This window comes from Balearica regulorum, chromosome 21 (assembly GCF_011004875.1).
Source record: "Balearica regulorum gibbericeps isolate bBalReg1 chromosome 21, bBalReg1.pri, whole genome shotgun sequence".
In the NCBI taxonomy this organism is placed as follows: Eukaryota; Metazoa; Chordata; class Aves; order Gruiformes; family Gruidae; genus Balearica; species Balearica regulorum.
In genome coordinates this window covers 8,258,288-8,281,778 of record NC_046204.1, presented here as the reverse complement: position 1 = coordinate 8,281,778, position 23,491 = coordinate 8,258,288, and the positions used below count along the sequence as shown (strand labels likewise).

General features: G+C 59.6%; 2 protein-coding genes across 6 annotated transcripts; one reads left to right on the top strand and one right to left on the bottom strand.

Moving 5' to 3' along the window:
* Positions 1-1,272: 1,272 nt before the first annotated feature.
* On the bottom strand, positions 1,273-13,082 carry ALPL (alkaline phosphatase, biomineralization associated). Of its 3 annotated transcripts, none has more exons than XM_075773436.1 (12): positions 12,797-13,082; positions 6,689-6,790; positions 6,485-6,604; positions 6,017-6,132; positions 5,204-5,378; positions 4,933-5,108; positions 3,581-3,724; positions 3,327-3,396; positions 2,771-2,905; positions 2,285-2,476; positions 2,073-2,192; positions 1,273-1,965 (listed from the first exon to the last, which is right to left on the bottom strand). In XM_075773436.1, exons 2-12 carry the CDS (start codon positions 6,753-6,755, stop codon positions 1,715-1,717), a joined length of 1,566 nt encoding a protein of 521 aa, XP_075629551.1. In that variant the 5' UTR covers positions 6,756-6,790; positions 12,797-13,082; the 3' UTR covers positions 1,273-1,714. The 3 variants fall into 3 exon arrangements, with proteins under 3 accessions (XP_075629551.1, XP_075629550.1, XP_075629552.1); XM_075773435.1 differs by lacking the exon at positions 12,797-13,082 and adding an exon at positions 8,176-8,279; XM_075773437.1 differs by lacking the exon at positions 12,797-13,082 and adding an exon at positions 8,155-8,173.
* ECE1 (endothelin converting enzyme 1) lies at positions 9,863-22,218 on the top strand. 3 transcript variants are annotated; one of them, XM_075773421.1, is made up of 19 exons: positions 9,927-10,020; positions 12,963-13,024; positions 13,113-13,199; positions 14,167-14,308; positions 14,731-14,943; positions 16,280-16,404; positions 16,702-16,914; positions 17,009-17,200; positions 17,742-17,884; positions 17,966-18,080; positions 18,303-18,413; positions 18,639-18,737; positions 18,834-18,911; positions 19,305-19,408; positions 19,616-19,726; positions 19,855-19,922; positions 20,001-20,191; positions 20,284-20,379; positions 20,666-22,218. In XM_075773421.1, the coding sequence occupies exons 3-19, from the start codon at positions 13,113-13,115 to the stop codon at positions 20,840-20,842; spliced, it is 2,265 nt and encodes a 754-aa protein (XP_075629536.1). In that variant the 5' UTR covers positions 9,927-10,020; positions 12,963-13,024; the 3' UTR covers positions 20,843-22,218. The 3 variants fall into 3 exon arrangements, with proteins under 3 accessions (XP_075629535.1, XP_075629536.1, XP_075629537.1); XM_075773420.1 differs by lacking the exon at positions 12,963-13,024 and having other exon boundaries at positions 9,863-10,020; XM_075773422.1 differs by lacking the exons at positions 9,927-10,020; positions 12,963-13,024 and adding an exon at positions 12,536-12,613.
* Positions 22,219-23,491: the final 1,273 nt, after the last annotated feature.

The window sequence follows — 23,491 nt, the reverse complement described above, 5'->3', positions numbered from 1 at the left end:
AGTTTTGGGGTCATTTACCCGAATTTTGAGGCTTTCGTGGCAGCCAGGCTGAGCAAAGCCTTGATTTGATTTTTTTTTTTTTCCCTATTTTTGGGGTGCTACGGATACCCCAAGATGTGACAGGCGATGCCTTCACCCCCAAACACTACCCCCCACCCCCCCACCCCCCATTTTTCAGCTCCGGTGGCCAACCTGGCATCGGGAGCGGCGTTTGGCCGGCAGCCCCGGCGGCCACCGGCTTCGTGCCAAATCCCCAGCCAAGAAAAAGTGGTTGGTGTGTCCCGTCCCCGTCCCGTCCCCCCCCCCCCCGAACCCCCAAAAACCACGAAGCACCCCGGGACCGGTTAAACATAGCTGGGGACCGCCTGGTTTCTGGGAAGCCCCAGCGCCAGGGGTTGGGTCGCGGTCGGGGATGCCGGCGATGCCGGCGATGCCGGCGGTGGGTGCAAAGGGCGCCAAGCGAAGTGGGGGTGTCACAGGCCCCCCCCGAAACCCGGCGCCGCTCGGGTCAGCGCCTTTGCCCGCTCCAAAGTTTGCCGGTTAATACGAAACCGGAGCAGAGATTTATTTATAAAGCTGGTAAATAAATAAAAAAAAGGGGGGGGGGGGGAATTGGAGGGGCGCGGTGGGATTTTGGGGGTGTTGCACACGCACGCTGCAGGTGGGGTGTGCGAGGGGCTGCTCGTGCGCAGAATTTGCACGGGCAAGGTGGTGGCTGCAGAGCCGGGGAAGCGTTTGCACGCGCATACGGGGGGGGTGGGGTGGGGGATTTGGCACGTCCAAGGCACTGTACGTATGCGCACGGTGGCATTTGCACGCGCACGGTGGCACTTGCTGAGCCAGGGTAGCGTTTGCACGGTGGTATTTGCACGCGCAAAGCACTGGTTGCACCTGCACGGTGCCATTTGCACACTCGGAGCACCATTTGCACACCCACAGCACCATTCGCACGTGCAGGGCCCCTCTCCGGTGCAACCGCTGGCGTAAATCCCCCCCCAGCACCCTGCAAGGTGCAAACCTCCCCTCCCCTAATTACCCCCTCCCCTAATTACCCCCTCCCCTAATTACCCCTCCCCTAATTACCCACCCCTAATTAAGGGGGCGTGGCCCAGCGGGTGCCACCCCTTAAATCCCCTTCGCCCCCTTCTCCCTGGGAGCCTCAGCCCTGAAGTTGGTCCAAGTCCCCCCCTGGGCAGCGAATTGCCTTAAACCGAAGGATTTTAAAGCAAAAGAAACGACCCAGGAGGTGAAAAGAACCAAGTTTTGGGGACAAATTAACCCAGTGAGTTAATTTTTTTTTTTTTTTTCTTCCCATCTTGGTGTGGTTTCTGGGTGCCCACACATGTGACGAGTCAGGCGCTGGGGTCAGTCCTCAGCCAAAGGGAGGCGGTTTTTTTGGGACCCAGCCCCATCGCGTTTCGCTCAAAAAGAAGGGGTTTTATCCGCCGAGGCTCCGGCTCCCATCCCAAATCCCGCGGTGGGTTTGGGATGGGGCAGGGAACGATGCTAATTATAGGGGAAGGAACCGTGTATTTACAGAGGCAGCTCCCAGCACGAAACCGCCGGCGGCTGCTTTTGCTCCGCTGAGTCTTTCTTTTTTTCTCTTTTTTCTCCTCTTTCCCGGGTGTTGCGATCCAGAGAAAAAAAAAAAAAAAAAAAAAGAGGGGGGCAGGAATTAAAAATAAATCCCCCTTCGTGGTTTGCAAGAGGCGCTTTAGCAGAGGAGGAAGAGGAGAGCGAGGAAGGGCAGGAGGATGGAGGCGGCGGGGCGGCCGGCGGCGTTGCAGTGGGCTCGGTTGGAGCCGATGCAGGCGGCGTAAGCCATGGCGTGGGGGATGTAATTTTGCTCGTGGACCCCGTGGAGGAGGTGGGCCATGGGGCCGCGGGCGAAAACGGCCACGTCCTCGCCGCCGTGGGTCTCCTGGCGCAGCGGCACGGCTGATTGTGCCTGGTAGTCGGCGTGTGCTGGGGCAAGGAAAAAAAAAAGCCAGAAATAAGAATAACTTTTAAAAAGTGCCGATTTTAGCCATGCTGTGATAATTTGGGGGGGTTATGCCCCAAAATACGCTCACCAAAATCCACGGCGGAGACGTTTTCTCGCTCGCCCGCCACGATTTTATAGCCAGGGCCGTTGCCGTAGAGGATGGAGGTGAAGGGTTTGCGGTCCACGTCGCTCTGCATCGGGGCCAGACCTGGTGGCAGCGGCACCGTCACGTCCCCGAGGTCGCACATGCGCGCGTGTGTGCGCGCATCCCTGCGGCTCTGGGACCTGACGGGGACTCACCGAAAATGGGGTTCCCGCGGGGGGTGTAGCCGCCGAAGGTGAAGACGTGCGAGTGGTCGGCGGTGACGACGCTGAGGGTGTCCTGGGGCGAGGTGAGGCGGGTGGCCAGCCCGATGGCGCGGTCCAGCTCCACCGCCTCGTGCAGCGCCTGCTTCGCCTTCCCCTCGTGGTGCCCGTGGTCGATGCGGCCCCCTGCGGTACCCGGCAGCGCTCGGCAGCGCCCTCCGCGGCCCCCCCAGCCCCCCCCGGGCGTCCCCATCGCCCTCCTCCTCCCCGCTTCGTGCCCCCCCCCCCTTCCCCACACTCTGCTTTGCACCCCCATCACCCTCCCCCCCCTTTTCATCTTCCTTTTGCACCCCCATCACCCCCCTTTCCACCCCCTTTTTGCATCCCCCCACCCCTTCCCCCTCCGCAGCCCCCCCTGCACCCCCATCACCCCCTTTACCCCCCTTTGCACCCCCCCAATACCTTCCCCTCTCCCCCCACCTTCAACCAGGAGGAAAAAACCCCGGGGGTTTTTCTGGAGCATCCTGATGGCCACGGCCACCATCTCGGTGAGGGACGGATCCGTCTCGTTGTTCCTGTCCAGCTCGTACACCATGTCACCCGGCTCGAAGAGGCCTGGGGACAATGACACTGGTGGGGACATCCTTTCCCCACCAAAAACTAAACAAACAAAAAAACCGGGGGCGGAGGAGGGGGGGGCCCAAATCCAGCACCGCCGCTTGCTTCTTGTGCTGGCTCAAGCGTTTCGCCCGGATCCAGGGTGATTAGATAGGAGCCGGGGATGCTCCCAGCCCTTCCTTCCTCCCGCCCGGCCAAATCCTGCAGCGCCGGCAAAAAAACCCACAACTCCATCCCGGGGGGTGAGGATTACGTCCCTGGGGGGGTACCAGCATCCCCAGGGTGGGGTCCCCTCGGGGGGTACCAGCATCCCCAGGGGGTAACTGGCCACTCCGGCTGCCCCAGCACCCCAGGACGGGCCGGGGATCCCCCAAAGCACCCAGTTGGGGTGAGGGCACCCTTGGGTGCAGGGACTCACCCAGAAGGAAGTCGACGCGGCTGAGGTTGAGCGCCAGCAGGTCCCGCCGGTGCCACACGTACTTGGCGACCTGGGAGCGGGGAGGGGGGGGACAGGCAGGTTGTCACCTCCCCATCGCCTCTGCCGACCCCGGGGCGGCTTTATACCCCCCCCTCCCCAAAATATCCCACCCCTCCCGGGAACGGCTCCCTAAGGTTACAGCGGGGTGATGTTTGTGTACCCCAAAAAAACCCCCAAAACGAAGTCCCCGTCACCTTGCCGGGGGGCTTGACATTGTGCCACGCCTGGACGAGGTCCCTGCGGTCGAGGCGGGTACCCCGATGTTTGTCCTCGTGAGGATACTCCACGTCACTGGCGTTTTTTGGGAACATGTATTTCCGCCCGCCGCCCAAGATCACCTGCAAAAATGCATTTTAAAAATTCTTTTTCATTATTTTTTTTATTTTTCCCCCCCTCCCCCTGCCCCCCCTATTTGGCTTTAATAGGGGGGAACCCCCGACGAGGCGCAGCGGGATGTCCAGGAAAACCCTGGCGTTGCGCAAAAAACCGGGTGAAAACACCCGAGGAATTTCACCTCGCTCGAAATAACCCTGAATCTCTTCTCATTAATTAATACCCAGGACAAAAATAACCATTTCCAGCAGCAAATCTGTCTTTTTTTAAAAGGTTTTTTTTTTTTTCCCCCTCATATCTGTGGGAAGGATGCTCCACATCGGGGTCCCCGCGTGAACCCGCCGGGACGGAGCCCCATCCCGCAGCTCTCGCTGTTTGCTTTGGAGCCTGATTTATTTGGCCTCTGTTATTTATAACCGAGCAGAGATTTTTTACTTTTTTTTTTTTTATTCCCCCCTCCTTTCTCCGCGCAGGAGGTGAATTATAAAGCTGCAAAAAACACCGCCACCAAAATTATTAAGCCCAAAAAAAAAAAAAAAAAGGGAAAAAAAAAAAGTCTTTTCCCCACTATATAATTATTTCCAGCCTGGGACAGAGTTAAAATTATATTAAAGGGAAAAAAAACAGAAGAAGAGGCTATTAAAGAGCTAAATAACAGGCTGAAATGTTTTGCTTTGGGGCTATTTTGAAGGACAGAAGAGTATTTATTTACAGGGCTGAATTTCTGCGTAAATCCGCAGCGAGGGGCAGAACTGGGGGGGAAATGGAGGGTTTTGGGTACGGGAGGTATGAGAAAGGAGGGGGCTGGGGCGGAGAGGGGTTTGGGGGTCTGGTCCTATATGTGGTCGTGGTCTGATGGGGGTCCTGGGGGTGCGTCCATCAGTGGTCCTGGTCCCGTATCCACCCGACAGTCCTGGTGCCCCACCCATGGGTGGCCCTGGGCCCACATCTGCTGGGGGTTCTGGCTCCGCACCCAGGGGTGGCCCTGGTCCCACATCTGCTGGGGGTTCTGGCTCCGCACCCAGGGGTGGTCCTGGTCCTACGTCTCCTGAGGATCCTTGCTCTGCACCCATCGGTGGTCCTGACCCCGTATCTGCTGGGGGTCCCAGCCCTGCACCCATCAGTGGTCCTGGTCCCACATCTACCCGTGGCCCTGTCCTCATCCCGGGGTGGCTCCAGCCCCCGTCCCTGGTGGCCCCATCCCCGTCCCTACCTCGATATCAGGGATGTTCTCCACCAGCTGCCGGGCGATGTCCTTGCAGCCGCCCTCCAGCGCGTCCGGGGGCATCTCTCCATCCGAGTACCAGTCGCGGTTGGCGGAGTGGGCGTAGGCAGCGCTGGGCGTCGCGTGGGTCACCCGGGTGGTGGTGACGATGCCCACCGCCTTGCCTGCACCACGAATACAACGGACGATGGTGGGAACATCCCCAAATCCCACCGCTTTATCCCGCCCCGCCTCCCCCCGGCACCTGCCAGCCCCTCACCTCCGTCCTTGGCCCAGCGGAGGATGGAGGTCACCTCCTGGCCCTTGGTGGTGTTGCAGCGGTCGCGGGTGACGCCGGCGCTGACGCCCACCGTCCCCTCGTTGGCTTTGACGCCGCAGAGGTAAGCGGTGGCCGTGCCCGCGCTGTCGGGCACCTGCGCGTTGGTGTTGTAGGTCTGCGGGGCGGGGGGGGGAGATAATAAATCACCAACCACCATCATCACCAACCACCATCATCGTCACCATCACCTTCATCACCAGCCACCACCCTGGAGCTCCCCTCCCCGTGCCGTCTGGCCGCACCGGACCCCCATCCCGCCCTCTTTCGTCCCTTGCCCCCCCATTTCGCCCCTCGCTCCCCTCGGAGTGGTCGCACATCACCCCCTCGCTGCGTTTTGATGCTTTTAGCCTTTTTTCAGCCCATTTTTAGGCAGGGAGAGAGAAACCGCTGCCGCGAGCATCCCCCGCGGGGCAAAGGGAGACAGCGGGGAGCGGCCGAGACTTCCAATTTAATTATAAAAAAAAGCTTTTTGTTCAGCAAAATGACCCCAGGAGAAGTGGGGGGGGGGGGTCCCGCGGCTTCCCACGGCCGGGCAGCCTCATCCTGCCCCCCCCCCCCCCCGTTCCCACGGGCCGGACCCTGGCACGGCGAACGGGCACCGAAGCCAGCTCCCTTCGCCCGCCCCTGACCTAATTTCGGCTCCCGGTCGATGCCGGCCGCCCGCCCGTGACCTTGCGGTGGGTGTCGCGTCCCCACGGGTGTCCCGGGGGAGCTCAGGATCGGGCCCCTCCCCGCTCCCCGGGGGGGTCTCACCTTGGCCAAGGCGACGTAGGGGAACTTGTCCATCTCCAGCAGGCTCTCCTCACCCTTGCGGTTTTGCAGCTGCCCTTTGAGGATGCGGGCGGCCGTGACGGTGGAGACACCCATGCCTGCCGGGGCACCCATCAGCACCCCGACCAGGACAGGCCAGCTCGCCGCACCGGTGCTGCGCCACGCCGGCGGGCACCCGGTTTGTCCCAGCACCCCGTTTATTGCAAATCCAATTTATCGCAACACCCAACTTATCGCTGAGTTTGTTGCGGCACCCAGTTTACGGCAAACTGGGTTACGTGGTTTATCGCGGCACCCAATTTATCCAGGCACCCAATTCATCGCAAACCCAGTTTACCCAGCACCCAATTTATCACAGCACCCAATTTATCATGCCCACTTTACCGCAGCACCCACGTCATCGCAGCCCCACCGTCACCCGCCACCCCGGGGTGGGTGCCCCCGTCTCACCGTCACCCAGGAAGAGGATGAGGTTCTTGGCCACGTTCTGGTTGAGGCGCTGGAGCCGCAGGGCGTCCCGCAGGGTGTCCTGCGCCTGCCCCCGCCAGTACTCGGGGTCCTTCTCCCTCTCTGCGGGGGGAACCGGGTTCCATAGCACCCAACAGCACCCACTATTGGGGGTGCAGCCTTCTCCCTCCCCAAAACCTCACCTACCGGGGATCAGGGATGCAGAGCAGAGCTGGGCGAGGAGGAGGAGGAGGAGGAGGAGGAGAGCCTTCATCCTGCGGCGCTGAGCGGGTGCTGGACAGGAGAGAGCTGCGGGGGACGGGGGGGGGGACCCGCTCTGTGCCTCAGTTTCCCCAACGAGACCTTCGCCCCGGGGCTCGGCCAAGCGAGGACGGGAGGGAAGCGTCCCCTCCCCGCGCGGTCACCGATGTGACCCCCTGGGCACGTGCCAGGTCCCGTGTGTGTGTGTGTCCCCCCCCGCCACCCCCCGTCCCGCGGGGCGTCACCTCGCTGGCACCAACCTGGGGCTGGCAGACGGTGGCACGGCCCCCACGCACGCGTGGCACAGCGGGGTCCCCACGCACGCGTGGCACAGCAGGGTCCCCACGCGCGTGTGGCACAGCGGGGTCCCCACCGCACGGCCCTGTCCCCACCGCGTGTCCCTGGCCCCATCGCTCAGCTGTGTCCTCATCACACGCCCGTGTCCCCATTGCACACCCGTGTCCCATCCCACGTGTCCCCATCCCGTGTCTGTGACCCCATCGCACACCCGTGTCCCCATGACATGTCCACGTCCCCACCGCGTGCCCGTGTCCCCGCCGCACCTCCATGTCCCCATTGCACACACGTCCTCGTTGCACACCCCTGTCCCCATTGCACACCCATGTCCCTATCATGTGTCCAGGTCCTCATCACACACCCGTGTCCCTGTTGCATGTCTGTCCCCGTTGCACGCCCACCACACGCTCATGTCCCCATCACAAGTCCATGTCCTCGCTGTGCGTCCATGTCCCCACCACGTGCCCATGGCCCCATTGCACACCCATCCCATCACACATCTGTGTCCCCATCGCATGCCTGTGTCCCTGTTGCATGCCTTGTCCTCATCGCACACCCATGTCCCTGTTGCACGCCCATGTCCCCATCGCACACCCGTGTCCCTGTTGCACACCCATGTCCCCGTTGCACATCCGTGTCCCCATCATACACCCGTGTCCCCGTTGCACACCCATGTCCCCATCATACACCCATGTCCCTGTTGCACACCCGTGTCCCCATCATACACGCATGTCCCCGTTGCACACCTGTGTCCCCGTTGCACACCCGTGTCCCCGTTGCATGCCTTGTCCCCATCACACACCCATGTCCCTGTTGCACACCCGTGTCCCCATCACACACCCATGTCCCTGTTGCACACCCGTGTCCCTGTTGCACGTCCGTGTCCCTGTTGCACGTCCGTGTCCCCATCGCACACCCATGTCCCCATCACATGCCCGTGTCCCTGTTGCACGCCCGTGTCCCCACCACATGCCCACGTCCCCATCGCACCCCCGTGTCACCGTCGCACGCCCGTGTCCCCATCGCATCCCCTCCTCCCCATCGCCCCCCCCCCCGCTCCCCAGGTCCCGTGTCCCCCCCCGGGGGTGGCAGCGGGGGCCCGGGGGGGTCCTCACCGCGGGGGGACACGCACGTACCCGCACAAACTTGGGTCCCGACACCCACGTCCCTCCTGGGCGGCGGGAGGAGGCCGGGCCGGGGGGACAGCGAGCCCTTAAATCCCCCCGCACCCGGCCTTCGCCTCCTCCTCCTCCTCCCCTTCCTCCACCCTCCCCCCGCCGCCAGCACGGGGAGGGGGGGGGGGGGGAAGAAAAGGCAACAAACTGGGCTTACTGGTGCCCTCTGCCGGGTTTTACTGGGAGGACTGGGAGGACTGGGGTGCACCCAGGCGCCGATGTCGGTGCTGAACAACCCCTTCCCCACGCAGGGTGGGGGAAAGCGGGGTGCAGCCCTGGGGGGGGGGGAGATGTGTGTTTTGCCGGATTTTGCGTTGTTTTCACCCAAAACGTGGTTTTGGGGGGGGTGATGGGGAAGGGGGGGGGGGGTCCCCTGTGCCTCAGTTTCCCCACCCGGGTTCCTGCTGCAGCCCACGAGCGCGCTCTATCTGAAATGGCTTTTCTGTAGGTCCTACAGTAAACAAGGCTTCGCCACACGGGCGGCTGGGTGATGCCGCCCCCTGCCTCAGTTTCCCCATCGGGGGGGGGGGCAGGACCGTGGGGCTCCGTGGCCCGTGGGTGACACCCCCCCCCCCCCAGCAAGTGGCGGTCTCAACCCAAAAATCTGCACCCCGAAAGCTTCGAGGTGCCACCAAGGGTGCCCCGACACGGCCCCGACGCCACGGGGATGGGCACGGCTCCTGCAGACCCCCCAAATCCCTCCGGTCCCCCCCCCACCCCCCCCCGGCCCTTTCCCAGCCCAGCAAAGCGATTCGCAGCCCCACGCGTGAGATGAGTGTGTCAGTGCTCAGCCCAGCGCTGTGGCACAGGGCTCCGGGGCGGGGGGGGGGGGGGGGTGGCACCGTGTCGTGTGTGTGTGTGTCCCCCACATCCCTGTCACCCCACATGCGACGTAGCTGTGGGTGCTTGCTGGTGATGAAAAGCTAATTAAAAAGCTCGTCAGCCCGGCACGCAGAAAGCCGTGATCTGGGGAACTCCTCGCTGCAAGGCTGCGTGTGCAAACCCGGCCGGGCTGGGACCCCCAAACCCCTTCGAGGGGCTGTTAAACACGGGGGGGGGGGCAAGGCTGCAGCCCGAGGAGCACGCTTGCACGCTTACAAGCTTGCACAATTGCACGCTTGCACGCTTGCAAAATTGCAGGCTTTGCACAATTGGGTCAGTGCACGCGTGTACAATCCCGTGCTTGTACGCTTGCACAATTGCGGGCTTGCAGGCTTGCACACAATTGTGCACTTGCGTGCTTGCGCAATCGCCCGTGCGCACGCTTGCAAAATTGCACGTGTGCCCCCTTGCACACTCGCGCACGTGGCTATTTGCAAAACCGCTCGCTCGCACAAGCGCGCGCTTGCAACCCTTCCCTGCACGGCTGCACACTTGCATCCTTGCACGACCGCGCGCTTGCACGCGCGCATAGCCGCATCCTTGCACAACCGCCCGACGTTTATCTGCTTGCGAACCGCACGCTTGCACGAGCGCGGAAACGCCGCATCCCTTTGCCGGCGAGCGAGCTGCAGTGATTTACGGGGGAAGGGGGGGGGACGCTTTCAGCAGCTGGGGGGGGGGGGGGCGCGACATGGGGACCCCCCAAAATGGGGTTTGGGCCCCCCCGAAAGAGTTAAAGGAGGCGAGCGAGGAAGCCCGTCCCTCCCGTTGGCCCCATTGGTTTTCCCATCCCAGGTACATCCTTTGCTCGTCACCCTTCGTCACCCTCCGTAGGCCGCGGCGGCGTAACGAGCTGCGCCGGGGCTCAGGCGGGCGCTCGCCCCAACGGGGGCCGAGGTCGGCGGGAGCGGGGCGGCCGTCATGGTGAGTGGGGGACCCACCCGACACCCCCAAAATGTGGAGGTGGTGGGGTTCGGGTCACTCGGCCAAACAGGGATGGGGGGACGGGCGATGCGTCTCCCGTGGGATGCCCGGGGCACCCCCGTGGGACCCCTGTGCGCCCCCATGGGACCCCCATTGCCCCCCAGGGGACCCCCCTGCACCCCCCAAGGGATCTCCCCTTGCACCCCTGGGTGCCCCCCCCCGTCACCCCACATCGACTCCCCCAGCCGGGTTTGCTTTGTAGCCAGGGGGGACCCCGAGGCGGGTGCCCCCCCAATCCCCCCCCAGCACCTTGACCCAAACCCGCCGGGATTTGCACCGGGGTTCCCTCTGCAAGCAACGGGGTGCAGGGTGCCCCCCCCCCCCCGCAGCACCCACTTTTTGGGGGGCCGTTTCCAAACAACCCCAAACTGGGCTCCCCCCTCCCCCACTTCCCCTTTTTTTTTTTTCCCTCCAAACTTTAACCCTTTTTTGCACCTTTTAAACCTTTTTTAATTTATCTGCAACCGGGGTTCCCTGCAAAACTGGGTGCTCACCGCCCCCCCCAGCACCCCTAATTAACACCAGAGCCCCTAATTAACACCAGAGCCCCTAATTAACACCAGGCGTTGCTAGTTATCCCCTGAGCATCCTAATTAAAAGGCTGAGCCGCGCTAGGTGCTGACTTCAGGCTGTGGAGGTGCAGGGGGCACCCATGGGTGCTGGGGGGGGTGTGTGCTCGGTTTGGGGGTGACTTGGGGGGGTGTTGGGGTAAAACTGGGGGGGATGGGTGGCTTGGGGGGAAGCGAGAGAAGCGCCATCGCCCACGATAGCGACCGTGGTTGCTCCGAAATGGCGCCCGGGTGGGAATTGAAAGCAGTTGGTGGTGGCTCGGGGCGCCCTGATGCCGGGGTGAGGGGCTCCCCACGAGGGCGGTGGGTGCTCCACCCCCCCCCACCCCCCCAGGACTTTGCTCGGGGAGTGCGGGTTCGAAGCGTGGGGGGGTTATTGTGGGGGCTTTTTAAGGCAAAGGGGTGATTTGGGGGAAAACCAGGCGATTTAAGGCCCTGTTGAGAGTTTTAGAAGTTATAAAGATGGTGAAAATCCTTCGGCTGGGCGGTTAGAGTGTGGGTGCCCCCCTTGCACCCATGGGTGCCCCCTGCCCTGTTGGAGCTGGGGAAATGTGTTCTTATTACGATTTAAGCAAACAACAGAGCAGGAGAGGGGGGAGAAGCAAAACCCACCCCGTTTTCACCCAAAAAAGGGGTGTTCACACTTTGCAAACCAGGGTGCGGCGAGGGGTGGGGAGCACCCATGGGTGCTGCCTTGCCCCAATGCCCCCAATGTGGGGGAAAATGGGGAGGGGGGGTGTGTGCTACAAAACACCCCCCGGACCCAATTTCCCCCCAAATTAAGGATGGGGGGGGGGGTGATCCTGGTGCCCCCCAGAGGTGTTTTTGGGGGGGTGGGTGTTCAAGCTCAGCTTGGATTCTCTGGTGCCTAATACAGGGTTGAGCCAGTGCATCTCCAGTGAAAGGAAAAAAAAGTTGGATTTTTTTTTTCCTTTTTTTTTTTTTTTCCCCCCTTTTTCCTGCTGTTTTCAGGCTGGGGCGGGCAGGCGGGGTGGGGGCTCGCCAAAAAAAAAAAAAAAAAAAAAAAAATCCTCATTTCCTCAGGAAATGGAGTGAAAGCCTTGGCTGAAAGTTGGGACTCCAGGAATTTGGAGCAGCTGGGGGCTTCATGGATCTCCTTCCACTGCGTGAGCAGGGATTTGTGTCCGGAGCTGCAAATTTTTCAGCCATGTGCAAAAACAAGGGGAAAAAGTGAAAGAGGATGGGAAAAAATATAATATAAAATCAGATTTCACCAGCGATAAAATCTTGCAGTTAAAGCTTTTTCCCTCCAAGGTTCACAGGCATCCAGGGGAGATTTTGAGGCTGGAAAAGGAGTTTTTTGCACAACTGAGGAGGGAAACTGCCTTTTTCTTTTAACCCTTTTTCCTCCCCAGGTGGGTTTTATGGCTAATTAAACCCAGGCTGTGATTCGGGATCCGGGGAGAGGGTGGGATTCGTTATTAATTGGGTAAGGGGAGATTTGGGAAGGCTGTTATCGGAAACAGGGCTGAGAACTGGTGCGTTCGTTGCATGCCCCTCTCTACCAGGGGAAACTGAGGCACGGTTGTGCCAGGTTTGGGTCAATTCGGTGTCACTTTGGGGACAACGGCAGCGGGACAGGGACATCTTGATGGGTGCAGACACCCACCCTGTGCTGCATCGGGGGTGAAGAGATGTGACCGGTGCTGCTCGGCCCATCGGTGGCGGGGATTGGGGGGGGGGGGAGTTTGGGGTGCTCACCCCCCCCCCCCCCGGGAGTGGGGGGGAGGGTTGTTTTCCCCCGGCGGGAGACAATCCAGCTGGGTGGCAGGGCCGTGCCGGGGGGAAGGAAACGGCGGCACGATAAGGACCGGCTGCCAACCCGTGAGGTTCCCCTTGTTTTTCTGCTGGGGGGGGGCGGCAGCGTGTGAGATAAGAGCCGGCCACCGGCACATGCGATAACACCCGGGGGAAGAGGTGCTGGGAGGGAGCCTAAATTCAAGGTGCCATCGCCTTTGGGTGCTCAGAGGGACCCCACGGGGTGTTTTGGGGTGTGCACGGTTCACAGATGGGGCGTGGAACGCGAGCGAGCCAGTAGTTTCAGGGTGAAAAGCCATTTTCTCCGCTACCAGCCTTTCTCAGGTCCCCAGCACACTGGGGATCCCTAGCACGGGGGGGTCCCTCACCCCGTTTCGGGGCCGGGAGCTGGCGGAGGAGGAACCGGCTTTATTCCAGGCTGAAGGGGAGGTTGCACAACCCGGCCCCGGGGGAAAGCAAGGCGGGTTCGGGCTTTGCTCAGCTTTTGGCTCTGGCCGCGTTGCTTTCCATAACCTTCCTCCGGCGTTTGTTTAGCGCTTTACTACCCCGGAGCCATTCGGGATTTAGCTCCCCGGAGGAGGAGGCGGCTTTAGAGGGTGCGTATTCCTTCCTCGCCCTCTTTCCTCCTCCTCCTCCTCGACCTCCAGCCATTGAGCACCTCCGTCTGCCGATCTCCCCGTTCAGATGTCGACCTACAAGCGGGCTACGCTGGACGACGAAGACCCCCTGGACTCCATCAGTGAAGGCGATGGGTACCCCAACGGCTTCCAGGTAGGGCTTCATGTGTGTTTTGGGGGGGAAAAAAGGAGATTTTTAGGTCCTGGCAAGCAGCAGGGGGGGGGTTGTAGGAGGGTTTTCCGCTCGGGACCAGCCTTTCCGTGGGGCAAAGTCCGGCGTGGGCAGAGCCATGTTGGCTCCCGCTGCCCTTTGCTCCCCTCCCGGCACCCAGAGCCAGCGACAGCGGAGCCTGCAGGGCCGGATCCTGGCTCAGCTGTTTGCAACGCCCCAGCACCCGCTTTTTCTGCCGGCTGAACCCCTTCCCGGCGTGGCCGGGACAAGCAATTAGCGTGGCGGTGGGAGCTTTGTCCCCGTACAAAAAGGGATTAAGTTAATTCCTCCCCGAGCAGTGGGAAAGCAGCTTAAAAAAGGCCAAGGGTGGCGAGCAAAAAACCCCACGGCTGCCAGCGTCCGGCCTTGCCGGGAAAGATTTGGGATCGGAGCGATGGTCTTGGTGCTGGTTCTGCTCCCAGCCCCATGAGTTCCTGCCCAGAATGGTGTTTTCAGCCCCAAAAATCAGGGCTCCGCTGTGATTTTGCTTTCCCTGGTGGGGCCATCTCCGCTCGCCATCGCATCGGGATGTTTCCTGGGGATGTTTTTCGGCTGAGCGGGAGTATCCTGTTAAGGCACTTCCCGCCGCTGCCGCCGCGGTCCCCACCCTGTCCCAGTGCCGGCAGTGGGGACAGGGACACCCGGGGGGTTACAGCCATGCTCAAGGAGGGGTTCGGGGTGGCACGGGGTAGCAGGTGAGCCTGCCGAAACACTCACCCCACTCCTTTTCCTGCCATTGTGCTGCCCTTCCTGGCCAGTTTCTGGAAGGCAGCTGCCGCCTTTTCCAGCCCGAACAGTGCCGGATCCCTCACCGGGGACCGAATTCATGCCGCGGTTGGTAGGAAGCAAAATGGGGGATGCGCCGGTGGGTTTTTCCGCTGGTGGGGAAACGGCGTTGCTTTTCCCACAGGTGAACTTCCGTGGCTCCAGGAGCAGCCTGGGGTGCTGGGCTGAGCGGACGCGCATCGAGAAGCAGCTCGTGGTGCTGGTGGGGGTGCTGGCAGCCGTGCTGGTGGCATGTCTGCTGGGTCTCATCTTCCAGTACAGAGCCCGTAAGTCCTTGCGCCGCGTGGGGATTGACCCCCTTGACCAGGGTATGTTGCTGAGGGGTTCCTGGGATGGGATGCTCGGGTGCAGGATGGGATGCTCATCTGCATCCTCTATCCCGGAGCTCGACGCTCGGGTACAGGATGGGATGCTTGCCCACATCCTTCACCCCAGGGTGGGATGCTTGGGCGTAAGGATGAGATGTTTGCCTCCATCCCTCGCCCTGGGGCAGGACGGGATAATCGGGCATGGGACGGGATGCTGGTGCATATTGCTTGCCCTGGAGTGGGACGTTAAGGTATAGAGCGGGACGCTCAGGCACTGGGTGGGATATTTGCCCATATCCTTCATCACGGGGCAGGACGCTCCCTGATGCGGCTCATTCGTGTCGTGGTGGAAAAGCCTAACGTATCGTTCCCACACCCAGGGCCGCCTGCCGTGTGCCTGTCGGAAGCCTGCATCTCCGTCACCAGCTCCATCCTCAGCTCGCTGGATCGGGCAGTGAATCCCTGCGAGGATTTTTTTAGCTACGCTTGCGGGGGCTGGATCAAGGCCAACCCCCTTCCTGATGGCCACTCACGCTGGGGCACCTTCAACAACCTCTGGGAGCACAACCAGGCCATCATGAAGCATCTGCTGGGTGAGTACGCGGGAGCGGTGGGACCCGCGGTGCAGAAGATCCCCCCTTAGGTCCAGGGAAAACCAAGAACAGTCCGTAGGGATGTAAGGTCAGACTTAAACCCCAGCATCAAAACAATCCATGACACACGTGCTGCAAGGACATTCGGAAGCGGATCCCGGCAGCATTTGCTCTCCTGGATGTCCCTGGGATTTTTGATTGCGGTTTTGCAGCGCTTCGGTGCCGAGTAGGGGAAGGGTCCCAGCCTTGGCTCTGCAAACTGCATGGTGGTGTTCCCAGAGCTCTGAAATTCAGGATTTGTACCCCAGACAGCATCCAGAGGCCGCAGCAGCCCAAAATCACCCTAAAGATACGAGTTTTTCCTCCTGCTACAGCTTCCAGCCTGTGTGAGCAGCCTTTTTGGGGAGCTGACTGCCAATCTGGCCAGTTTTTGGGGCCAAAACTCCCCCAGCGGAGGGAGGATCCCCAGGCTCAGCCTCTGCGTGCAAACACCAAAGCGGGGCAGCTTATCCGAGCAACCGGCGGGGACGGTTTGTTCAAGCTTTGAGCAAACAACTGGCTCCTTATCAGCACTTTCCACTGCGCTGGGGCTGATTATCTGAAAAGAGAAGGTTTGGGAAGAGTGTTGTCTGTCGGGAGAAGGGGGGGTGGCGCGGGAACGGCTTTCGTCCCTGTCTCTTCCCGCAGAAATCTGGCGCTGGTTTTACCGGGAGAAGGGACCGGGCCTCCGGCCAAGCGGTCGCGCTCGGCATTTCCTTGAATTCCTTGGAGCTGAGGGACCTTTAGTTAATAAAACCACACAGCTGGGAAGCCAAAGGTGCAAGCTGTGTCATGAGGAAAATAATAATAAAAAAAAAAAAAAACCCAACCCCAAACCTCTGGGGAAGCAGAATTTTGGGGGGGGCGAAAGGATGGTTTTGGAGGCAGAGGAGAAAAATGGGTTTATTGTTCCCTCTTGCAGGAATAAATAATATAGGGGTGGGGAGCGCCAGCACAGGCACAAGGGCAGCGCAGGGGGCTGGATGATGCTGGGAACATCAGAGCTGCTGGAAAAACGCTTTTTGTTTTTGATTTCTTTATCTTTCTGTTCCAAAGAGCTAGAGCAGTCACTGCGGGTGGGACAGGAGATGGGGGCAGGAGGCCAGGAAGAGCTGGGGGATGCTCTCGGGGACATGGAGGGGACCAGTGGGGCAATCCTTGGTGGCTTTTTGGAACCTGGCTTTGCCCAAAATGGGGCTGAATATTTCTCCAGTGGAGGGTGGGGGCTCTGGCGCGTGTCGGCAGCCCCCACGGGGCACGGGGACCCCCTGCGAGCTCCCCTGGCTACCTTCCGCAGAAAACACCACGGCCAACGTGTCGAGCGAGGCAGAGCGCAAGGCCCAGCGTTATTACCAAGCCTGCATGAACGAGAGCAAGATCGAGGAGCTGCGTGCCACGCCGCTCATGGAGCTCATCCAAAAGGTTTGTCCCCTTCCTTGCGACAAAGCCGTCTTCCCTCTGCAAAACGGGGGGGGAAAAAACCTATTTATGGGCAGTGCCGGCACCCTCCAGACCCCATTCCCAGTGTTTCCCGGGGCGGAGCATCCCCCAGGGCAGGTGAGAGGCAGGGATTCATAGGATTTATAGGCGGGTCTTGCCTCTCCTGGGCTTTTTAGCCCCATTGCAAGATGTTTTCCCCCAGGATGGGTATCGGGGGGATATTTAAGCAACTCCAGGTGATGGTTCCTTACCCAAAAGCTGGCTGCTGTCTCTCCCCAGCTGGGTGGCTGGAGCATCACAGGTCCCTGGGCCAGTGACAACTTCAACGTGACGCTGCGGGAGGTGACGGCACATTACCGTACCTCACCCTTCTTCTCAGTCTACGTCAGCGCCGACTCCAAAAACTCCAACAGCAACGTCATCCAGGTGGATCAGTCGGGGTTAGGCCTGCCGTCACGGGATTACTACCTGAACAAGACGGAGAATGAGAAGGTAAAGATGTTGGGGGGAAATGTGGCTTTGCCAGGGAGGTGCCACGGGCGGGTGGCACCCACCGTGCTGATCTCCTCCCCATCCCACCATGTAGGTGCTCACCGGGTACCTGAACTACATGGTGCAGCTGGGGATGTTCCTGGGCGGCACCAATGAGGAGTCGACGCGCCAGCAGATGCAGCAGATCTTGGACTTCGAGACAGCGTTGGCCAACATCACCATCCCGCAAGAGAAGCACCGGGATGAGGAAGTCATCTATCACAAAATGACAGCTGGAGACCTGAAGGTAGGGATGGAGTCGGCAAGCCTCCCCGCTCCGCTGTGGTTTGGGAAGCAGGGTGGATGGGTGGAGGTGACGCAGCTCTTCCGAGGAAGCCCGATGCTGGCTGACACCGCCTGGGAAGCTCTTGTGCAACAGCCTGGCCCGTGTCCTCGGGGAAATCCCACCCTGTCTTGTTCCTCCCAGCCTCTGGACCACCCCCAGGGCCGGTGGCTGTCCCGCCGCAGCACTGACGCCCTCCCGGCACTGCTGCCTGTGGTCCAGCTGCAGACATCAGCCCAGTCACCTCCCCGTGTCCCCAAAGGGGCTCCAATGGGTCACGTCAACATTTTTGACACCCGTCCCACTTTCTTTTCCTTTGCGGGAGGAAGTTGTTTACTCCCCTCTGACCTTTCAAGGATGCTGCTGTTATGGGAACCGGCCTCTGTGAAATCAGCTGAATCCCTCAAACGGGGGCTGATGCAGCAGCTTCCAGTTTGAGAAGAGGCTGCCACCCCCTCCGATGGTTTTTGGGTCCGTGGCAGCAGCAGCAGCATGGCTTTTGCAGGAGCTGGCGCCAGCCGTGGACTGGATGCCCTTCCTCTCCACTGTCTTCTACCCTGTGGAGCTCAATGAGTCGGAGCCTGTCGTGGTCTACGCCAAGGAGTACCTGGAGCAGGTCTCCGACCTCATCTTGGCCACTGATAAATGGTGAGAGCCCCCAGCCTGTGCACAGGGATGCCCGGGGTGGGCAGGCACGTCCCGCTGTCCACTCACCACCTCTCACCGCAGTCTCCTCAACAACTACATGATCTGGAACCTGGTGCGGAAAACCAGCCCCTTCCTCGACCAGCGCTTCCAGGATGCTGAGGAAAAATTCATGGAAGTGATGTATGGGACGAAGAAGGTGAGGGGGGAGCCCCCAACACCCCTAAATCACCATTAAAATGGCAGCAGCTTTTTAAGCAAAGTCCCCATCATGTTGCATCCAAATTTAGGGATGGGGGGCAGGTTTGGGAGGGCCAGCAGGGGGATGGATGCAGACTCCATCTCCTGGCATGACAAGGGGGTGGGAAGGTGGGGGGCTTTGGCCATGCCACCGCTGGCAACCACCTCTCGTCCCCTGCAGACCTGCCTTCCGCGCTGGAAGTTTTGCATCAGTGACACGGACAACAACCTGGGCTTCGCCCTGGGAGCCATGTTTGTCAAGGCCACCTTCGCCGAGGACAGCAAGCAGGTGGTACGTCCCCAAGCGAGCAGCAATGGCGGATGGTTGGGGCAGCCAATGTTTCTCTGCGCACCTTTTTTTCCCACCGTGCATCTCCATTCACTGGGTTTTTCACCGCTCCACGTGCCATTTTGGCATCCCGGCCTCTTCCTCCCCACCAATGCAATGGGTCCTTGAAGTCTCCGGGGTGGGAAGCCAGCTCTCTGGACTGACACTGTGCCGCCCTGTTTTGCCTAGGCAGAGGAAATGATTGCGGAGATTAAAACAGCCTTCGAGGAAAGCCTGGAGACCCTGCAGTGGATGGATGAAGAGACGAGGAAGTCAGCCAAAGAGAAGGTGAGGAGAGGGTGATGGGGGAGGGTGGTGGGGCCGGCAGAGCCTGTCCTTCCATCCCTGGCACCAAAAGCACTCTGGTCCTTGTCACCCCCCCAGGCAGATGCCATCTACAACATGATCGGCTACCCCAAGTTCATCATGGACCCCAAGGAGCTGGATAAAGTCTTTAACGACGTAAGCTGTTCAGATACGTCCCCTGGGTCTCCTATTCCCCCTTCTACTAGCACGTGTGGGACATGTGCCCATCACCATGGCCTCAGGGCAGCCTTGAAGCCCAGGTATCCTCCAGAAGGGACTCACTAATGTCCTTGGCCCTTCTCTGGTACTTCCCAGAGAGCTGTGGGCCAGTCCTGGGATGGCTGGGGCTCTTGGGATCCCTGCCTGGGAAGAGGAGGAGCCGTTTTCCATAATGGTGACTCATTGTCCTCCCGGGACTCAGCAGATGTTGGAAAGGAGGACAAATGAGAGGCTGTAACTCTGCCTGCTCCAGGGGCTCAAACATGACAGTGGAGGGAGGAGCGAGGCCAGGCGATTACCACACGCTGCTCACGCCTTGCTCTTTTGCAGTATGAGGCTGTGTCTGACCTCTACTTTGAGAACGTCATGCAGTTTTACAACTTCTCGGCCAGGGTCACTGCCGACCAGCTCCGGAAACCGCCAAACCGGGACCAGTAAGTCCTCCACTCCACTTCCCCGTTGTGCTCAGCGGCGAATATCACAATAGCTGGAGCACTGGGATTTGGTGTCCACCACACCATGCTGGGTTTGGGGAGTGAAATTTGGGCCGACAGCTTTGCACCGTGATAAGCAGGTGGTGTCACAGCAAACATCAGCGATGGGTTTGTGCTGCCACACTGGCCGTGTCCATGTCCCCACAGGTGGAGCATGACTCCTCCAACGGTCAATGCGTACTACTCTCCCACCAAGAACGAGATTGTCTTCCCCGCCGGCATCCTCCAGGCCCCTTTTTACACTCGTGCATCTCCCAAGTAAGAACCTAGGGAAAATGGGAAGGGTAGGATCCCCAAATTTCCTCCTGTCCCAAATTCTGAAGCTACATTTCATGGCTGCGGGGAGCAGCGGCTGCTCTCTAATTCTCAGCACTGTCCTCCTGCAGGTCGCTGAATTTTGGTGGGATTGGCGTGGTGGTGGGCCACGAGTTAACGCACGCCTTCGATGACCAAGGTATGGCCAGGGCCAGGTGGGTGGGTTGCTGGGGGGGTGGCTGGTGGAGTGATGGAGGACTCACCGTGTTTTCGGCAGGTCGGGAATATGACAAGGACGGCAATCTGCGTCCCTGGTGGAAGAACTCCTCGGTGGAGGCCTTCAAGCGTCAGACAGAGTGCATGGTGGAGCAGTACAGCAATTACACCGTCAACGGCGAGGCTGTCAATGGCAAGCACACACTTGGGGAGAACATCGCCGACAACGGGGGCCTGAAGGCCGCTTACCGGGTAGGGCCACGGGGCTGGGGACATGCGGTGGGTGGCACGGTGTGGTGTGATCCGTGTCATCCCCTGAGCCCACTGTGCTCTTTGGCCTCCAGGCATATCAAAACTGGCTGAAGAAGAACGGGGATGAGGAAACCCTGCCAACCCTCGGCCTCACCAACCACCAGCTCTTCTTTGTCGGCTTTGCCCAGGTAGGTCACTCGGTGGTGGGCAGCGAGGACAGATACAGAGGTTTTTGGGAGGTGGAGGCACGCCCAGATGGTGTTGGGAGAGTGTGAGAGCAAAACCAAGGTCTCCAGAGATGCTGCGTGGTGGATGCAGAACCAGATCGGGGTGGTGCCGGTTACAAAGCGAGACAAAGCTGGAGCTTGAGCTGCGTTGGCGCCCATCACGCAAGCGGGGAGGTCTCATCCGGCACCAAGTGGGGCTCTGTGGTTGCGGACACTGACGCTCACACCTCTCACCCTCCACTTGCAGGTGTGGTGTTCAGTTCGCACGCCGGAGAGCTCGCACGAGGGACTCATCACCGATCCCCACAGCCCCTCACGTTTCCGCGTCATTGGCACCGTCTCCAACTCCCGGGAGTTTGCAGAGCATTTTGGCTGCCCCCTCGGCTCCCCCATGAATCCCCCCAAGAAGTGTGAAGTCTGGTGATGGCCGAGCGTCCGAGGGAACCTGCTGCTGGTTGCTTTGTCCTCTGCCAACGGCTGAATTTCCCCGGCTCTTTCGAGAGGCTCAAACCACTTCTCTGTAACGAACTGCCCAGCTCTCAACCGGAGCGGCGCCCCGCGTCCCCGGTATTGTCCGAGGTTCGATCCACTGTGAAAATTCCTCATCCTCTTGCTCATTTGTGAAATGACTTCGATTTGGGGGTCATTTCTCTCTCACTATGACCAGGCCATGTGTCAAGGCACGTGTGTCCATGGGCGCTACCCCGTATTTACACACGCGGCACTTCAGCCTGACCCACCGCCCTGACAAAATGTCTCTTTTTTTTTTTTTTTTTGGAGGCGATAAAGGGAATGCCACAACGCTGGCGGGTGTGGCTGCGTGTCTAAATACACCCGACATACCTTCCTCTCTCCAAAGATGCGCACATGAGGATGGAAAATATTTTAAGATATATTTTTTTTGGGGGGGGAAATATATATATTTTTTTCATGCGTTGTGGAATACACTGGAAAATTTCAGGGAAAATGCATTTAAAAGCCTTTTTTTAGTAAAAGATTAGTATATTTATTAATTTTTTTTTTTATTCAGTGCAGCTGTAGGTGCAGCACCCTGTGGTGACAGTCCCTCGACCCGGATGGGGCTGTCTGGGCTGCGGATAGTACTACCCAGCCTCAGATCCCAAGTTTCTCCGGGAGGGACTGTCCTCGGAGGATGCTGATGGGGAAATTGGGGACAGCGGGTCTGGGGACAGGGCTGGAGGGTGCTGCAGGTTGCAGAAAGGCTCTGCCAGGCTGCTGCGGCTCCTGGGATTAGCTTTAATTTCGGAGTGCAAAGGGAACAGTTGACGTGCCAAAGATGTAACCAAGGTGGTGATGGTGTGGATGAAGCACCTGGTTCTCCCTCCTGGCCCCTCTGAAGCGAGCTCAGCTGTGATTTCCCAGCCCAAAAGCTTCCCCAGACAAGCGCAGGCAGTTCTTACCACTGCTTTGCTCACCGCTGTGCCCGACTTCTACGCCCGGGAAACTGCAAGTCCCGAAATCACCGTGTGGCCCCAAATCTCCATCCCTCCATGGCCAGTTTGGCACCAGCATGAGATTTGGCTGGGATGGGGGTGAGGGGCTTTCTTAAGGTTTTGGTTTTTTAATATTCCTTTTGCAGTTTTTAGAGGAAACCACTGACAGTAGCGCAGGTGCTGCATTTTGTCTTGTGGGGCACCTTTTTGCTCTAGACAGAAGCAAAGATGTAGAGGGATTTTTAATATTTATATGCAAAAGGAGGGATTGGGGGGGGTGTTTGTAACTATTTTTTCAACCTACACTTGGGGCTTATCGTAATTGAAATAAATACTTTTTACTGGGTCTGGAGCTGCTCATGACTTGTTTTTTTCTGATAGCTGGGGACTCTTGTATCTCTTTATCTGCGTTTTTCTCTCTGTCCGCACTGATGAGACCATCCTGTGCTGACGAAACTGAGCCGAGGAGGCTTTTCCCAGCCTGCACTTGGCATCTGCCACCTCTCTCAGAGGCTAAAGCCAGGCTTTTGTGCCTAAAACAACCACCCGCAGCAAGTGAGGTTTTGCTTTCCACCTCTATGGCACGGCCCCACACATCTCCTCAGCAGGGAGGTCTTTCCCAGATGCTTTTCCTTCCTCTCGGGTGAGTTTTTGGCCGGCCGGGCTGTGCTCGGATCCAGCGGCACGGGCCCCACACAGGTTGCTCTCCAAACGGCCTTATTTATAGCTCCGTGATGCCGGCTGGATGCTGCCAGCTCAGTAACGCAGGCCAACGTTCGCTCCTGAGCGGATGCTCTGTGGCTTTGTTGGGCTTGCCCTAAAATGCAAGGCAGGACCTGGACCTCGGGCTCCCGGCCGAGTCTCACCCCAGCACCTGGGAGGGCTGGTGGCCATAAAGCAAGCAAGGTGCTGGGTGCTTGTTTGCTATTTTAGCCCCGGCTTGTTATCGGGGGCTGGATTTGGGCTGCAGCATCCTGGGTTTGCCCCATCAGTAGGGAATTTTGGGAAATACAGAGTGAATTCGCTGCCAGGCTGGGCCGGCCTGAGCCAGTGGCAAGCTAGGGATGTGAGTGTTGCATAAATAAGATGGTAAAATTCCCCTTTTGCTGTTTTCACTATGTTTTCTCTCCCAGATTGAATCAAAATGTAATAAGAGCACTTGCTCTCTGCTTGCACAACTTGGTGGAAGGCCCTCCTGCAGATGTTTCTGGCCTGCAATTTCCCTCAGTGGCCCTTTCACAGCCCTGCTGACAATGGGGCTGTGGGCTCACCCAGCCGCTGAAACAGTCCTAACAGTGCCTTACGTCTCTCTCACCATCTACCAGCGTCCAGCCTCCAAACTGAAAACGTCCAGCCCCTACTCCCAGATGAAAGATGCCAGCGAGCTTTCCTACAGAGCTGGGAGACTGGCCATAGCTGTTGTTTTCCCTGGGATCTGGCTGGAAATGGTGGTGCAAACCCACAGAGGGCAGTGGAGCCGAGAAAATCGCTGCCTGCACTCTCTGCTCCTGGACTGGCAGGAGTTAGCGATGTTACAGACGTGGTATTTTGGCCTGGATTCGGCCCCGTGTGTTTAAAATGTGGTGAAATGCCTGCGTTCCTAGGAAGACAGCAGCAGC

What these genes read in the sequence shown, in the direction of transcription:
- ALPL (XM_075773436.1), bottom strand. Translation starts at nt 6,755, where the DNA reads ATGAAGGCTCTCCTCCTCCTCCTCCTCCTCCTCCTCGCCCAGCTCTGC. An exon ending in CATCCTCTTCCTGGGTGACG is followed by an intron (nt 6,133 to 6,484) that starts GTGAGACGGGGG and finishes GTGCCCCGGCAG; the next exon opens with GCATGGGTGTCTCCACCGTC. An exon ending in CCGCTGGGCCAAGGACGGAG is followed by an intron (nt 5,109 to 5,203) that starts GTGAGGGGCTGG and finishes TTCGTGGTGCAG; the next exon opens with GCAAGGCGGTGGGCATCGTC.
- ECE1 (XM_075773420.1), top strand. An exon ending in ATCTTGGCCACTGATAAATG is followed by an intron (nt 17,885 to 17,965) that starts GTGAGAGCCCCC and finishes CTCTCACCGCAG; the next exon opens with TCTCCTCAACAACTACATGA. An exon ending in TGATGTATGGGACGAAGAAG is followed by an intron (nt 18,081 to 18,302) that starts GTGAGGGGGGAG and finishes CGTCCCCTGCAG; the next exon opens with ACCTGCCTTCCGCGCTGGAA.